This window comes from Pseudopipra pipra, chromosome 31, assembly GCF_036250125.1.
Source record: "Pseudopipra pipra isolate bDixPip1 chromosome 31, bDixPip1.hap1, whole genome shotgun sequence".
Taxonomy (NCBI): Eukaryota; Metazoa; Chordata; class Aves; order Passeriformes; family Pipridae; genus Pseudopipra; species Pseudopipra pipra.
Genome location: NC_087579.1, coordinates 213,905 through 231,066, shown reverse-complemented (window position 1 = coordinate 231,066; position 17,162 = coordinate 213,905). Strand labels below are relative to the sequence as shown.

Below are 17,162 nucleotides of genomic sequence, written 5' to 3'. Positions count from 1 at the left end.
CTGCAAATGCAGAGCCTGTCCCTGAAGAATCCCGGGAGGAGACTGATGAATGCTGAGCCGCACAAGTCCTGCCCAGATGTCACATGGAAGACAATATTCTAGGGATATTTCATTGTATCATGAACACTAACTGGCATGACTCAGTCGTGGTGTGTGTCTCTCACTCATTTGCCTTCTTGGCCGCACCTGACGTTGTGATTACTGTTACTAACAATCCCTTTAACATCACTGTAAATGATCAATATTATAGTTATATAATGAATCAAAATATATCCACTCTCAGTTTATCATCAGTAATTCCCACGTGCAGAGGAGCTGAACTGTGGCTCCCAGTGAACCAAGCCAGAGCCTGGCAGGATGATGCAGGATACAGGAAATTAATGAAACTGTTAACGCAGTCAAGAAATATATTTATATAAAATGAATTATTTATTATGAGAAATGAACACACAAATAAACAGATGAAAGATCTTAATCAGAATTATTTACTACAGAGTGTGAAAGCTAGAAACCTACTAGTAGGGTATAATATAGCAGAAAGTAGTATAGTGCACTCTAGCAAAGCAATTATATTAAAGCAATTGTATTAAAGCTGTCAAAAGAAACAATCATTAAATAGAGATTGATGTAACTCACCACACAAGACAGTGGGCACATCTCTCTCTTAATCCCTGGGGAGTGACCATGAAGAGGTGTCCCTGCTTCAGGGGAGAAGCTCCACAGTTCAAGGAAGTCTGTGGAAGACTCTGCCATATGAAAATTGGACTGGGCTTTTATAGGTATAAAGTGATGGACTGGCAGTCACAGATTTACAGGCCAGTGAGCAGCTTATCTGTCAAATCCTGCTTCAAAAAGCAGGCTGTGTGTTTGAAGTTTGGTGAATCAGGCCTGTTTCAGCACAATTCAACACCAAAACAGCACCCTGGTGCCAGCAGTAGAACTTGCATGCGAGCTTGTACTGTTTGCATTCTCTGATCAAATTCGAGGCCTTATTGGGGTAGAACATCCTGCCACAGTCCCCCCAAGACTGCAGTCAATCATCTTGGCTTGGCTGCACCAGTTCTGGTGGGGAATCGCCAGCGCTTGTCTTGGCAGGGCAACACCTCCCCACAAGCCCCGGCCATGCCAACATGTCCACACCCAGCCCTTCCACCAGGCCCAGCCCTTCCCACAGATGCAGATGAAGAAGCTGTCTATTAAGAATCCCAGAAGGAGACCAGTGAATACTGAGCAGCGCAAGGCCTGCCCAAATGTCGTTTGGTTGTATCACAAATCAAAATGTATCCATTCTCAATCTGTCAATGGTGGTTTTCCTGAGCAGGGGAGCCAAACTGTGGTTCCCAGTGAGCTTGGCCAGGGGCTGGGAGGATGATGCAAGATACAGTAAATCGGGGAAACTGTTCTAATTGCTTTTGTCATCTTTGCATTAATCAAGGCAGCAACCACAGCCATGCATTAGCCCATTTTAACTTATTCTTTCTGTATGTATTGTTTGTATTGCTGGTAAGCAAGAATCAGAGCTGGAATCAAACTTACATTTGGCTCTAATAAAGAAGGTCATAATATAATTGAATTTGTATTATGAATTTGGCTGAAATTTGAAAACAAACTCAAAATTCTAAATCAGGTGACTTTTGAAGATGTCTCATTGGCTTTAGAGATATCTTCAGTGAACTTCCTTCATAGTATCCAAACTAGAAAGACTCCAAAAAAATGGACAGCTAGTATAGTTCAGATAATACTGTCAAAATACCAGACAATACTATGATTATTAATTATTATATTTCTGTTGCCTTTCATGAAAATTGGTATTGTTTTGTTGCACTGATTGTTTTGCAGTGCTCATGTTTGTATATGTTTTGTCCCAGTAGTTTTCCAGCAGCTGGCAAGAATTTTTTAGAATATCCCTCTCTCCTCTCTGACAGCTGCAACATATGAAAGAGACCTCTTGGTTTACGAGTCCACACAAGATTCTATGTGATCATGAAATAACAATGTGTGAGGTTCTGAGACTCACAGAAGAAGAGCTGTGTGTTAGAAAGCAAGAAAGTGGCTGGTTGGCAAGACTGCAAATGAAAGGCTGATGTTTTTTGGACACCCCCCCTTCCCCCACGGGCCCTAGCTCGTATCATACCTACAATCTTCTGATAGACTGGTAACATTATAGCATGATGATTTGTTCAAGTTGTTTAAATGGTTTGTCTAACTTGTGCCTTGCTTTACTGAATACCCTAGTTAAGTGAATTTTGATCATGTCCTGGATACTTTTCTTCATGCTCTTATATTATACTTAAATATGGAACATTTATTATCATGTTAATAGCAGCCACATGAACATAAGAAATAAGTCTTTCAGTTGGCCTGCTCCTACTCTGTATGTGTTCAGTGAATGCTCCTGGTGTTCCTCCAGAGGGTGGCTGGGCACTGAACAGGCTCCCCAGGGCAGTGGGCACAGCACCAAGGTTGACCCAGCTCAAGGAGCATTTGGATGATCCTCTGGGGCACATGGTGTGACACTTGGAGATGGTCCTGTGCAGGGCCAAGGGTTGTACTTCATGATCCTTGTGGGTCCCTTCCAGCTCAGCATATTCTGTGATTCTGTGACATCACCTGGGCTGGTCCCATTGCACAAGGAGCCTTGTCCCTCCCTGCAAAAATGTAGATGCCCAACATGTGTGGATGGGTTCACCTCAGTGCCTGAAAATGAGGAGGGGGACCCCCAAAAGATGTTTATAGCACCCAAAATTGGTGGAAAGCAGCAGGATCCTCTCCAAAATAAGCTCTTTGTGTCCCTCCTTGTGGTGCCCCACTCCAAGTGCTGGAGCCATGAGTTCCCACTCAAATCTCCCAGTACCCTCCTCAGGATTGGGGCACCCCAAAAACTCCCTAGGTACTAGAGGGTACCCCAAAATCCCTTCAGGAAGGGTGTCCCTCCAGGCCACATCATCCCCAAGATTCAGCTCTTCTTTTGCTACTGGGGACGAGGATCAGCACAAGAAACACAGACACCACCTTTAAAGAATAAGTGTAAAAATTTACAATAGTGCAAAACAGTAAAGAATTATGAAAGAAGCCTGGAATTATAAAAGGATAAGCTTAGCAATGCACCTAATCATTACTACAAAGAGTGTCTATGGTGATTAAGAAAGACACATCACCAGCGACCTCATTTAATACATTACCATCACCAGCATCCATCAGCTGGGGAGCTCCCGCATCACCCGCTCTGGCTTTTTGCTTCAGCCTGGAGCCGGGCTGCCTCTGGGCACACTGCCATCAAATGAGGCTCAGCATGAAGTGACATCCCAGTCCAAGCAGGCGGGGGCCACCACAGCTCTCAAGAAATGCCCACCCAGTGCTCCAAGCCCACCAGACCAGACTTCCAGGACAATTCCCCAACTCCTTTCTCTTGTCCTGTTATTGTTGTGGCGGTCAATAAAAGAAAATACGCAAACAGTCTACTTCCAAGCAACAAGACAGGAGAGGAAAGAACCTTTATTGGAACAGAACACTGACTCATAGCCCTGGGCATAACATACATGTTAAAATACCATTGGTGTTTTTTCATAAACATATATCACAATTGGCTGCCCTGCATCACACCATGATGGTTCAGCATTTACAGACTTACAGGGACTTGTTTAGCTCTGTCTGCCTTCCCACAGACTTGTTTTCAACCCTGACATTGTCCCTCTTGAAGAGCAGACACCTCGCCCCCCCCTCCCCCCCTCGCAACTGCTCTCACCTGCTGCTTTGCCAGATGCCAACAGTCAGTTTCTGCTCTGCTGATGCTCCACCAGCCAACAGGCAGCACACAGCAGGGCAGCAAGAAACTTTCAAACACAGCTTGTCCCACTTGGTCCCAATGACAACACCAAGTGAAGGCCCACAACTTCTGCACCAGCTTGCTCAGGGGAGGGACGCTACAATGGACCGCAAGCGGGCTGAAGAAATTTCCCTTTTTCTTTGCGGCTGTATCGGGGCTTAATTGGATGTTGATACTTTTGGTCTCTCTTTGGCCCAGCCGCCTGGGAGGGTCTATCCTTTTCCTGCCAACTTAGGAGAAAACAAGCACTGAGAAACGGCAACTTCGTCCTTGAAGGAAGCGTTTTGGACAAACTACAATTAATTGGTGTCTTATTATTGCCTGATCACCTTCCAAGGGCATTTGAAGAAAAAAGGGAACAGGAGGGTGATGGAGTACGCCCCCAGACTCATTTAGAAAAGACCCCCTGAAGTACAGCGCGCAAGCACGGGGGGGATTCCAAAGGACACACGCGTGCGCAGAAGGGGCACCGCTTCCAGAACATTGGGAGGGACTGAAGGCCTCTGGCTGGGCGGTGCTGACCACACCTGCCCAGGTGGACATCGCCAATCAATTGGATAAAAAGCGGATGGCTCGTGCTCGGCAGACGCAAGCTTCACATCAAAGGACAACGTTGCCTTTGGCGGGCACGCCGGCTATCTTGTGAGCCTGCCAACTCTCCCAGAATGCAGCTTCTGCTCTGGGCAATTCTAGGCCTTCTGGGTCGGGAAGATAACTTCAGAAGCAACACCTGGGCAACTGGGGGAGTCGTACCGAGGGCTTATTTTTCTCCTCCTTCCTCTCTCTTGGGGTTTTTTCCTTTTGTTGGCCACCTCTTGGGAATAAAGATTGTTTGGGTTGAGATTTCAACGGCGTATGGTTTCAGCTTCAGCATCCTTCCCAACTTTCCCTCTTACAGCGGGCTACAAACCCATCCGCTTCCCACAGGATCAGGGAGTTGCCTGTGTTTTATGGCTACCACAAGCTCACCCATTGTCTTCTGCCCAGAACACAAAGAGGAGGGCTCGAAAGCACTGGAAGACTCTGGCAACCCAGTAGAAGCAATAGCTCACCTGTAGGCCAGGATCTTAACAGGACTGTGCTTCAAGCCTTCACGGAGGAAGGGGATGCATTTGCCTGGCCTCTGGGACGGGCTGAAGATGCAGCTGTGAGCAGAGCTGAAGGGAGCAGAGGAGAGCTCCGGCTCGGCCTTCAGGCCTGGCTTCTCTTTCAGCCTTGAAATTGTCTGCCGCACTGATTTGCACTCAGACCAAGGGCAGAGAGAGAAGTCTTAACTCCCGGCCCGGGAAGAAAGCCTTAATAAACCTTCAAAAATAGGACTCTCCTCATCCCTCCCACCTAGGTCCAAAGAGCTCCAATTCTGTCACCAAACGCAGCAGTTCTCCTCAAATGTCGGGACAGTTCTGGCAGCCAGGCCCTTTCTGCCCAAGCTGGACAGGTCCCCACCTGTCCCAGAGGCAAGCAGAGGGAAGAAGAGGGGACAGCCTTGGGATCGGGGAATGGCAGAAGCAAAGTCGGCAGGGGCAACAGAAGAAAACAAGGACACCTACTAGACTCTTCAGTTTATTCAAGACCAAGTTGGCATAAGAACACCTAGCGGGAGTCAAGAGCCTCCTCACAGACTGAGGTTGTTCAGACTCAAATTGTTGACAAGATGCCCAGTTGAGTAGAGAACCAGACTTGTAGTTTTGGTCTTATTTCCTGCTCGGCGCATTCTTCCACATCCCTTTTCTAGTGTTCTGTTTGGCTGTAAACTTCACTTCAACCTTAAGTTCAAACCTAAAAGGGCCGGTATTCCGAGCAGGAGATTCCAAGTTAAAGATCTTCAATCAGCTAAAGGGAGAGACAGCTTTCAGGCAAACCTTCAAACTAGGCTCCAGGATCATTCCATAGATCCCTCTCCTGAATCATTTGGGCAACCTATGGAAAATAGTATCATGCAGTCCTCTGAAGAATCCTTAGGCTTCTCCTTCAAGAAGAACAAGGGCTGCTTGGATGAAAACAGTCAAGAGATCCAGGATTTGTGGAGGAAAAAGAGAACTGCCCACCGAGCACACCTTGCTCAGCCATCTGCTCATGGAAGAAAAGCGGCCTTTCGTCTCGCAGGCAGCAACCTCCAACAGCAACTTCGTGACATCCAAAACAAGGGGTGGATCAATCTAGCAGGAAAAATTCAATTATGCGCAGATACGGGTGATCACAGAGGATTCTAGGAGGCCTTGAAAACAGCATATGGACCGACAGACCAGGCCCAAAGCCCTCTACTCAGCGCAGATGGTCAAATGCTTCTCACAGGTGAAACCGCCGTTCTAAATTGATGCTCTGAACACTTTCAGACTCTTTTCAGGACCAACCGTGTAGGTCAAGACTCAGCAATTCAGTCCATTACACAACAACCCGTGAAGAATGAACTGGATACTGCCCCTACTAGGGGACACAACAGGTTACCAAAGGCATCGAGAGCTTTCGGAAGACTCCATAAAGAGTCTGGTGAAATAATCATCATCATCATCATCATCATGGCCAGGTTTCACGAACGAAGATTTGGGAAGGGATCTACCCACGTCTGTTACAAGCGCGTTGGTGGCTAAAAAGGCCAACACGAGATAGACACGGCCGGTTGCAAAAGGCACAGCAGAAAGACTCCTTAGGAGATATATTCTGCAAGGCATGATTCTTTCTGCGTTGTCTTTTCTCCTCAAGAGTGATCCTGCGTGCTTTCTCAAAAGATAGTGTGTCTCCAGACCTCCCGATTGGAGGTCAGAGTAGACCAGTTATGTTGATCAATATGGCCAAGGCTGAGAGGTTGTTTCGGGGAGTCCTTGTAAATAAACACCTGAAGAAAAGTACAAAGATCAGGGTTTACAGAGCCATAGTGCTGTCTACTCTCTCAGATGGGTCCGAATCATGGCTCATTTACCGCCACCACCTGTGACTCCTCGAACGCTTCCATCAACGCTGTCTCCGTACAATCCTAAACATCCGCTGCTCAGATTACGGAACTAATACGTCTGTTCTACAACAGGCAGCAATTACCAGCACTGAGGCCATGTTGCTGAGAACACGGCTGCGTTGGGCAGGGCACGTCTCCAGGATGGAGGACTACCGCCTCCCTAAGATCGTGATCTATGGCAAACTTGCCACTGGCTGCCGCAAGAGAGGAGCCCGCAAAAGGAGCCACGAGGACTCCCTGAAGCAACATCTTAGCCTTGGCCACATTGGTCTCCAGCGCTGGTCTACTCTGGCCTCCAATCGAGAGGTCTGCAGACACACTGTCTCTAACGCTGCTGCTTCCTTTGAGAACGCACGCAGGATCACCATCGAAGAGAGAAGACAACGCAGAAAGAATCGTGTCTTGCCGATCCCATCCAAGGAGTCTTTCTGCTGTGCCTTTTGCAACCCATCTTGACTGTCTCGCATTGGCCTCTTTAGCCACCAGCGCGCTTGTAGCAAATGTGGGGAGAGCCCTTCCAAATCTTCGTTGGCCAAGCCTAGCCATGATCTGGCTGCCATCCACCACACTGGTCTCCAAATGAGGCTGGAGCTTTGCCAGCTCTTCTTGCAGTTGGCATTTGCTCTTCTCCAGGTTTTCCCACTTCCCACGCAGGCTAGACAGCTCGTCTTGCAAACCCTGACTTGTGGCTTCCAGCTGCGTGCGCTTTTGACATTCCCTCTCCAGCTGCCGGGAAAGTTCAGCAACCTGCAGACAGAAAGAACAAAAAAAGAACTCAGCGGGATGGAAAGGCAGTGAATTCCGGGAAAACCCCAAAAGGGGACCTTAAAGGGACCTTAAAGATCATCTGCTTCCAAGCCTCCTGCTTGCCCATGCCTCAATCCCATGCTACGCGCCTGTCCCGCTGATTACAACTCCTGGCGCGTGGTTTCCACGTCTCCTGCTATCATGCTCTGCAGTCTGGCAGGGATGTGCTATCACACTGACTGCTGACTACAGGGCATACTCGGACCAGCGGTATTGCAGAGCTTGCAGCATTGCTGCAAAATTAGAAGGCCGTGAAGACTTCCCAAGGAGTAGGGAGCTCTGCTGTTTCATGGAGGAAGACGTAGCAGGAACTACACCAGCAAATGCCTCCTATCCAGAGTAACAGATTAAAGCAAGGTCCAGGGAAGAAACTGCTAGAACGAAGATCACTGATGAAGAAAAAGGTGTCTCACAGATGTCTGGTGGCATTTGGCACTCACGGTGACATCAGCCATTTCAAATAGGTCACACACACCCTATGTGTCAATTTAGTGGAGAACTTAGGGGGGAGGTTCCTGCACCACAGTGCTCTTTCCCACGGTTTCTCTTGTCAAAGAATGGAGTTCCACAGCTCATTGCTTCCAGTTCCGTATTTTTGGGCCTTGGACCACTCTGGAAAATTTGGACAAACCTGATGACCAGAAGTCTTCCACTTTACCACAGATGCCTGAGACCCAGGCTTCTGCTCGGTCCCAAACCGGTGCCAAGACGTCCCAGGCCAGCTGAATCCAGAAGTGGATTTGCAGCCAGGTGTCCGATGACGGCGCTGCTTGGGACTGCAGATCTGCTTCTGTGGCGCTCCAAAAAGAGCTTGGTGTTGGCCTCTGCAAGTCTCTCATTAGCTCTGAAACATTCACAAGCACACACAGAGTCATCTTTGGCAGGAAGGCTTTCGCAAAGTTACCCTCCACAGCCTTCACTATTACCCCACTTCTAAAAGCCAAGGGCATTAAGACCGTCCAAAACCAGCACATCCTTTGATCGGAGCTTGTTCACAGGGCCTGTTTCTAAGAAATCACACCAAGTGCAAGGAGCAGACAGTGTCACCTCCAGAAGAACTCTGGCCTACCCTGGCCTTCTCAAGGAAAGCTCAACCCTCAGACCCGCTGCCAAAACCGAAGCCAAACAAGAGCCTTCTTAGTTTGGATTCACAGAATCCAACTCTCTTCTCCGAGAGGCCTCTCCTCATTCAAACAGGAAAGGGTACAAGATTCGTCTTTTCTCTCCCCCACAGGATGAGGAGATTAGACACTGGCAAAAAGACTGCCTGCTAAAACAACAGCAACTTGAAAAAGACACCAGCAATGCCAGAGTGGCGCTACTGTGCTGTTACTGCTGGAACTCTAAAGAGAAAGGAAGACAGGTCTGATGAAGGCAAGGTCTTAAGGAACTTTCCCCACAAAGACGCCACGTTATGCTTTCACACCTGACGCTGGCCAGATGTAGAAAAGGGATTTAAGAAGGAAAATGCACGAGGAAAAAGGAGTCTCTTAGTACCAGTAAAAAAAAGCAGGGACTTACCTTTCCAGTCTCTTGGCTAGGCTTTTTCTGCTTTTTGCTTCCACCACATACAGTTCTTTATACTTTTCCACTTCTGCCTGGGTGGATTCTTTTTGAAAAGGTCTTTCTGCTTGGTTGCTTCTTATCCTTCCCAGTGCACGGTCAAGATCTCTAATTCTCTCTTCTAACTGGTTTTTCAGGGAGTCCAGATGACTGCTTCGGATTTTTTCTAATGTGTCCTGGTGGGCTGCCTGTGCCTGAAGGAGACAGTGCACCTTCAACCACCACAAGAAAAAGAGAGCTCTGCCCAGCACAAAATTGCACACACCCACTTTCAAGGGCCCAGCTCTGCACAGAGAGGCGGCTCTGCCTCCTCACTCCCAGCAGCAACCAAGGCAGAACCCAGCAGCTACCAAGGCAAACAATTCTTTGCACTCTTATTCAAAGCTACTAAGGAAGACACACTGTATCTGTAGGACAGAGCACAGCGAAAAGGATTCTTCAAAGACAAGAAGAGCATCCCCCACCCCTGTCATTTAAGTGACTCCTTTTCGGAGCACCTTCCCCCCCTACAAGGACAAAGCAGCCCCTCTAGGTCTGGCCATGACAGCTGCAAGTTGCAAAACCCATTCAAGGATGAGCAGCGAGAACCAGAGCAGCCCACAGAGATACCCCCCGAGCACTGCAACCTGACAATCTGCCTTGGGCAGCCTTTGCATTCAGGGACCTGCCGGCACGTGACACACCCACGACAGCACTCCTGCCCAACCAGATTGCCTTCTGCCACTGCCTTCAGCAAAGACAGAAGCTAACCCACAGAATACAGGAGCAAAAGAAAAACACCAAAACCCGTGGCCACAACAGAAGTTTACGTAGTGCCTGTGGATGCTGGGGAGAAATTCACTTACTTGCAAAAACTCATTGACTTCCTGGAGTTTTTGTCTGAGTTCCCGGTCGGCTTGCTCTTCCACCTCTTTTTTCCATTGTTCGAGTTGGCTGCGATCCACCAAGTCAGTCTCCAAATGATGCCGGAGTTTTGCCAGCTCTTCTTGCAGCTGGCATTTGTCCATCTCCAGGTTCTCGCACTTCCCACGCAGGGTAGACAGTTCGTCTTGCAAATCTTGATTTTTGGCTTCCAGCTGCGTGCACTTTTGACATTCCCTGTCCAGCTGCTGGGAAAGTTCAGCAACCTGCAGGCAGAAAGAAAAAAACAGGAACTCGGCGGGATGGAAAGGCAGTGAATTCTGGGAAAACCTCAAAAGGGGGCGGCCAGGGAGACTATATTCATCATCTGCTGCCTCAGGACTAGAAACAAAGTCCAACCAGCCTCTTCTTTTCCAGCAAGAACAGCTTTCCCATCATTTGTCATAGGATTCCTCAGCTTCCCATCCTTTCCGAGTTCCTCCTGCAAAAATGCTCCAAGCTTCTGCACTCCAAAGGAATCACTGCAATTCATCTGTCACACCCAGAGGACGCTGTCACAGCCTCCCTCAAGCTGCAGCCAGGCCTCAGCTGGGCCCCACTGCTCTCAGCCCATGCACATGATGTCCTGCAAGGACCTGCCCATCCCTCAGGCCCAGCCGGGGGATCTGCACTCTTGGCTGACCCCGCTCACTCTCAGGGAACCTGTTCTGCTCTTCCTGCTCAGGGCCTGTGGCACGGCTCCCTGGCCCCTCAGCTCACGCACCCTGCCAGGCTGGCTGCCACTCTCGCCTCGCCCTTCCTCTGCAGGACAGCCTGGCCTCCATCAGCCCTTACACCTTACTGCTTTGTCCTTAACATTTGCATCTTTCCCCAGAAGGAGAACTACCTCCGGATTACTTAGAGTCATCTCCCACTGCAACAGCAGAAGGAGCATTAAGAAAAGCCCATCACACCCAAAATGCAGACAAGGGAAAAAAAATCATCAACATGACAAGAAATAGAGGGAAAGCGTCTCCCAGCTTTCAAAAGAAGGAACAACCAAAAAGCCCCACCCAGAGCAAGGCTCACCTCTCTTCGTAATCTGTCAACTTCCTTGACCTTTTCAGAATAACTCTTCTTCATTTCCTCCAGCTGGGGCTGGCTTTCTTTCTCTTCATTAAGCCTGACTTTCCTCCTCTCTAGCCTCAGAAGCTTTTCCAACCTGCACAGCAAATTAGTTAAGAAAACCATGAAACACAGGAACAACCAGCCTTTCCCCCACAGTCTCACAGAAACGCCACAGACAGCATCCAAGCCTAGAATGGCTTGGCTTGGCAGGGACCTTAAAGATCATCTCGTTCCAAGCCTCCTGCTGTGGCCAGGGACACCTTCCACGAGACCAGGTTGTTCACAACCCCATCCAACCTGGCCTTGAACACTTCCAGCCATGGGGCATCCACAGCTTCTCTGGGCAACCTGTTGCAGGTCCTCACCACCCTCACAGGGACCAATCTCTTCCTAGGATCAAATCTAAACCTACTCTCTTGCCATTTGAAGCCATTCCCCCTTGTCCTCTCCGCACATGCTCTTTGAAATGCACTCTCTTCCTCCTTCTTGTAAGCTCCCTTCACACACCGAAAGGCCACCAGTAGGTCACCCCAAAGCCTCCTCTTTTCCAGGCTGAAGTATTGCAGTTGGCCCAGCCTTTCCTCAGAGGAGAGCTGCTCCATCTTTCTAACCACCTTGCTGGCCTCCTCTGGACTCAGCTTGGCAGTTCCCAGGGCCCTCCTTTCCACCCCTTTCAAAGATGGGCACAGTGAGTTTCCCTTTTTCCCATCACCTGGGACTTTGCCTGACTGCCACGACTTTTCAAATATCAAGGAGAATGTCTTGCAAACTCCATCAGACCCTGTTGGCCAGTGGAGGGCAATTATGCTGGCCAGATGGAGAAGATGGATTTCCAAGGAAAATGCAGGAAGAAAAAGGAGTCTCTTATTACCACTCCAAAAAAAGCAGGGACTTACCTTTCCACTTTCTTGGCTAGGCATCTTCTGGTTTTCACTTCCTCCAGATACAGGTCTTTGTACATCGTCATTTCTGCCTGCGTTGCTTCTTTACGAGAAGCACTCTCTTGTTGGGTTCTTTTTACCCTGTCCAATTCACTTTCGAGGCCTCTAATTCTGTCTTCCAACTGGATTCTCACGGAATCACAATGACTGTCTCTGATTTGTCCTAATCGGGCCTGTGCCTGAAGGAGACAGTGCACCTTCAACCACCACAAGAAAAAGAGAGCTCTGCCCAGCACAAAATTGCACGCACCCAGTTTCAAGGGCCCAGCCTTACTCAGAGAGGCGGCTCTGCCTCCTCACTCCCAGCAGCATGTCCACCCCCTCACCCCCACCCCTGTCATTTAAGTGACTCCTTTTCGGAGCACCTTCCCCCCCTACAAGGACAAAGCAGCCCCTCTAGGTCTGGCCATGACAGCTGCAAGTTGCAAAACTCATTCAAGGATGAGCAGTGAGAAGCAGAGCAGCCCACAGAGATACCTCCCAAGCACTGCAACCTGACAATCTGCCTTGGGCAGCCTTTGCATTCAGGGACCTGCCGGCACGTGACACACCCACGACAGCACTCCTGCCCAACCAGATTGCCTTCTGCCACTGTCTTCAGCAAAGACAGAAGCTAACCCACAGAATACAGGAGCAAAAGAAAAACACCAAAACCCATGGCCACAACAGAAGTTTACGTAGTGCCTGTGGACGCTGGGGAGAAATTCACTTACTTGCAAAACGAGGCTGACGTCTTGTAGCTTTTGACTTCTTTCCTGGTCAGCTCGTTCCTCCACGTCTCTTCTACATTCTTCTCTTTGGCTGCCATCCAGCACCAAAGTCTCCAAATGATGAGCGAGTTCTGCCACCTCTTCTTGCAGCTGACATTTGCTCTTCTCCAGGTTTTCACACTTCCCACGCAGACTGGACAGCTCTCCTTGCAAAGCCTGCTTTTGAGCCTCGAGCAGCATGCCTCTTCTAGGCTCCATGTCCAGCTGCTGGGAAAGTTCACCACCCTGGACACAGGACAAAAAAAACAGGAAAGGAAACTCAGCGGCATCTAAAGGCAGTGAATTCTGGGAAAACTTCTCAAGGGGGTGGCCATCGCAACTGTATCTCTCTTCTACTGGAAACCAGCCTAGAAAACACTTGAAAGATTCCCCGACAGAAAGAAGAAACTTTAGACCTGCTTAAGAATTTGGGAGACACTCCTGGCAGCAATACTTCCGGCTCCCTTGGAGCTCAGGATGAAACTCCTCATTTAGAATCTAAGAATTCCTCCAGTGTCCAGCACAGCAAATACCCTCGGGGCTTTTGTAGCAGCTGGCAAAAGGACCAGGCTGCTTTCTGAGCAGCCTCTACTGAGGAGAAGGCAGAAACTGAGCTCCCCTAGGCTCTCCAGGAAAACTTCATCTGACACTTTCCCCACACAAAGAGGCAACTAGGCTCAAGAGTCACAAAAAGGCAAATTTAGCACCAGCTTACTGAGGCAGAGGCTTGCAGGGCTCTCGGAAGGGCTTCAACGCTATCGCTTGGCTGCTGGACAGTGCCTTCCAATCTGCTCTTTTCACTTGCAAAGCTTAAGAAGAAATACAGCTCTTATTACCAGAAAATCCAATGCCAGACAAACTGTGCTAAGGAACAGAAGCCACAGCAGAAGTGTCCTTCAAAATGCCACTGACTCTCCCCTTGTTTCCACCCAATCCCCCAAAGCCACAGAGCCCTCGCTTCACTGGGTTACTCTCTTACTCTTGCGCCTCTTCTTCCAGTTGTTTTACAGTCATGTTAGTCTCGCAAGATGCCAACGGGAGGTCCTGCAGTTTCTGGGAAGATGTTATTGCTTCTCTTCCCTTGTCATCCAAGGCAGTCTTCAAGTCACAAACGCGATGCTCAGACTGAAGATGCTTTTCTTCCTCCTCCCGCAGCTGTAAAATCACGGGAAGAATCCACAGTTGTCAGGGGAGCTTTTCCAGAGAGGAGCCAGTTGCTGCTGAAGAACTCAGGTGCTGCATGTCTGTGTGCATCCCCTCTGCCCAAAGAACTGCAATCCACTCAAGTCCCTTCAAAGCTTCACTTCTACTGCCCCATGAACACAAACTGTAGGCCTTTGTCCTCTTTTACAGCAGCCTCTCCTATCCCTCCACTGCTTTCCTACAGCACGCTTCTAAGCACCGACACTGCCCCTCCGTCCTTTTTGGTCACCTGGGACACTTCCTGTATTCCCTTGCTTGCTACTCCAGGAAAAGACCACTGAAATAGTTCATCTTCCTAAAGGAAGGCGTCTGGCAAGTGGCAGAGGCCAAGTGCTCTGGCACACGTGCTCTGGAGCCCAGGATTGCACCAGGGCAGCACGGGGAGTTTTCTTCAGTGGGAAAGACCCGCACTGTAGTGCAGAGAGAGGCGCCCAGCAGCCCCTGAGCAGGAAGCAGTGGATGCCTGAGGAGAGGCAGTTCTGCTTCAGTGGGGTGGGGTCAGGAAGGGTGGCATCACTGACGAGCTGATAACTGCCATTTCAGCAAAGGCAGCCAGGTGAACTGCTCCACAGACCTGCCCTGGAGTCGAGAATGGAGCCAGGGCTGCGTGGGGAGTCTTCTTAAAGTAGGAAGACCTCCAATGGAGCAGAAAGAGAGGAACCCCTGCCCCCCTGAGCGGTAAGGAGTGAAACCCTAAGGAGAGGCAGCTCTGCCTCAGCATGGCGGGTTGTGGGGCAGGGGGCCGGAGGGACAGAGGCAGATCAAAGCCTGATGGAACTGCCGCTTCCTTAGGTCTCTGTCAGAGTGGCTCCCAGAATACTGTTTTGTCCCTTTTTGTGATGGAGAGGAAGCAACAAGCACCCCCAGGTTTATCCCTGTGGGGACAGGCTTTCCATACCTCCGCGTCAGCCCTGTCCAACTCCTCCTGGAAGCGCAGATTATCTTCCTCCAGGTGAGCCTCATGGCTTCCAGGAACCACAAGAGCAGTCCTAAAGCATCCAAAAGTTCATCGGAAACATGTCTTATCCTGCATCATTTTTCCCCTGCTTGCTCCCAAAAGACCTCTTCCCCCCTTTCCTACAAGCTCCGGGAAAGCAAAGCCAAGTCCATGCAAGCACTGGAGAATTTCTCTTACAAGGGGCCTCCCTGAAGCAGCCTCAACTACCAGCTCAGGCCGTGCTCTTCAGGGCTCCTTGCACTGCTCTTCAAAGGCCCCACCGCCTGACCATCTCCATGGCAGCAAGTTTTCTCCTTCGGTGCGCTCGGAGCCCCTCGTGTCCCCTGGGACAGTGTTGCTTCTCTTTCCCCCAGCGCTTCCCTTCAGAGCACTTCACGCACCAACTCTGCCTTGCCTCAAACCCCCCTGGCCTGCAGAGCAGCCACGCTGCTGAGCTACTGGCAAGTTTCCCCATGGCTCGGGCTCTGTGGGGGGGAAGGGCACCACAGACAAGGCTTTCTTGCAGACCTCAGCGGACAAAGGGTGAGAGCCCCAAAGCTACGAGAGCAGCCAAGTGCAGAGACCTGTATTTACCAGTCACCCAGTGAACTGCTTCCACGGGGCTCCTCCTTCTTTTTCCCAGCTCATTGCCATGCCCCTCGTCTCACTCACACTTGCAGACTACCCAGAAGGCCCGGGTGCTCTTTTGACAAAGCCCTCACCTTTCCCCCTGGCCTTGAGCGTGCCTGTCAGCTGCTTTGCTCACAAGGCACTCCACAATCTCCTCATGCTGTTGCAAGGCTGCAAGTTTCAAGGGGGTAAATCCCCACTAAAAGGAGAAAGAATCCCCATTAGAAAGACACAGACAAGCTCTGCAGCTCTTGGAAAGAGCAGCTTTAGCCACATGCCAAGGTTACCTGGTTCTGAGCATCATTCTTGGCATGATGCTCCAGTAACAGCCCTGCTACAGCTGTATTTTTAGAGAGGACAGCCAGGTGAAGGGCAGTGTTGCCGTCCGCGTCTGCCAGATTGGGGTCGGCACCGTGTTCCAGCAGAACAGCAACACATTCTTCCTGCTCCTGCTGGACTGCCTGGCAACAACACACCAAAAGGGAAAGGCTTCCAACTTTTACATCCATCCCCCTCTCCCACAACTGCCTCAGCTCCTGAATGCTGCCATAGAAGACCATCTGCAAAGATCAGCTAACAGAGGCTGTGCCGTGCCCATTGCAATAGGCGTGTTTCTATGGCCCTGCGCTGCAAGGAATCCTGCCAGACACCTCCCCTTTAACACCCCAGCACTAAACCCCACCTCCAAGCTCAGAAGGCATTCCACACACCTTCATCAGGGCCGTTCTCTTGAAGCTGTCAGCGAGGTTGGGCTGGCTGTTCTTTCTTAGCAGATATCTCACGACATCTGCATGGCCATTGGCCGAAGCCAGATGCAGAGGTGTCCTAAAAATTAAACAGACACTCTTAACCCAGACAGACAAAGGACGAGCCCAAGCTGTGTCTCTACCCAGCACCCTGGGGACCCTGCTCCGACTCTGCTCCTCCTGCTCCTCCTGCTGCTGCTGCTGCAATGCTGCGCTGATCAGCCAGAGGGCAGAAGAGAACAGGTGAGGGTTGAGCAGCTGCAGAACAGCCCTGCAGAGAGACCACGGCCAAGCGGCAGGTGGGCAACACGCCTTTCCAACAGCGCTGGAGCCCGGCCGGCAGCTCCGAGCAGTGAAAAGCTCAAGAGTTCCCTCTCCCAGCTGACAGGGCAAATCTCATTTTTCAAGCCTTATCCCTAAGAGAGGGCTGCCCAGGACTACTGCAGCTTGGCTCAGGAGCAGCCAAGCTGTGCCGTCAGCGTGGCCCAGAACTCACCGCATCTCCTGGTCTCGCCTGTCGATGCCGACTACCTTGACGTACCAGCGCCACCGCCTCAGCCAGCCCAGGTCACCGCGGGCGGCCGCGCGGTGCAGCCTGCCCAGCCCCTGCTCCCGGAGCTGGGAGGCGCTGCTGGAGCTGGTGGCAGCCCAGGGCTGCCCACTGCGGCTGCTGGAGGGCGACTGCCGCCGCTCCTTGCTCAGAAGCCACGGCATGGCCCTGCTTGGAGCTCCCAGCAGCAGGAGTGCAAGAAGCCCCCGGCGGGCTGCCGGGAGCCAAGTAGGGATGAGGAATTGGGACGAGGGGGAGGTTTAGGGGGAGGGTGACAAAGGGGACAAGG

At 50.5% G+C, this 17,162-nt stretch overlaps 1 protein-coding gene across 1 annotated transcript; it reads right to left on the bottom strand.

Annotated features, from left to right (window-relative positions):
• Nucleotides 1-8,904: 8,904 nt before the first annotated feature.
• Nucleotides 8,905-17,037, bottom strand: LOC135404321 (ankyrin repeat domain-containing protein 26-like). Its single transcript, XM_064639040.1, has 14 exons — nucleotides 16,820-17,037; nucleotides 16,288-16,402; nucleotides 15,865-16,038; nucleotides 15,670-15,776; nucleotides 14,909-14,999; nucleotides 13,787-13,962; nucleotides 13,523-13,616; nucleotides 12,772-13,053; nucleotides 12,014-12,237; nucleotides 11,079-11,211; nucleotides 10,852-10,923; nucleotides 9,995-10,276; nucleotides 9,108-9,343; nucleotides 8,905-8,929 (listed from the first exon to the last, which is right to left on the bottom strand). Exons 1-14 carry the CDS (start codon nucleotides 17,035-17,037, stop codon nucleotides 8,905-8,907), a joined length of 2,229 nt encoding a protein of 742 aa, XP_064495110.1.
• Nucleotides 17,038-17,162: the final 125 nt, after the last annotated feature.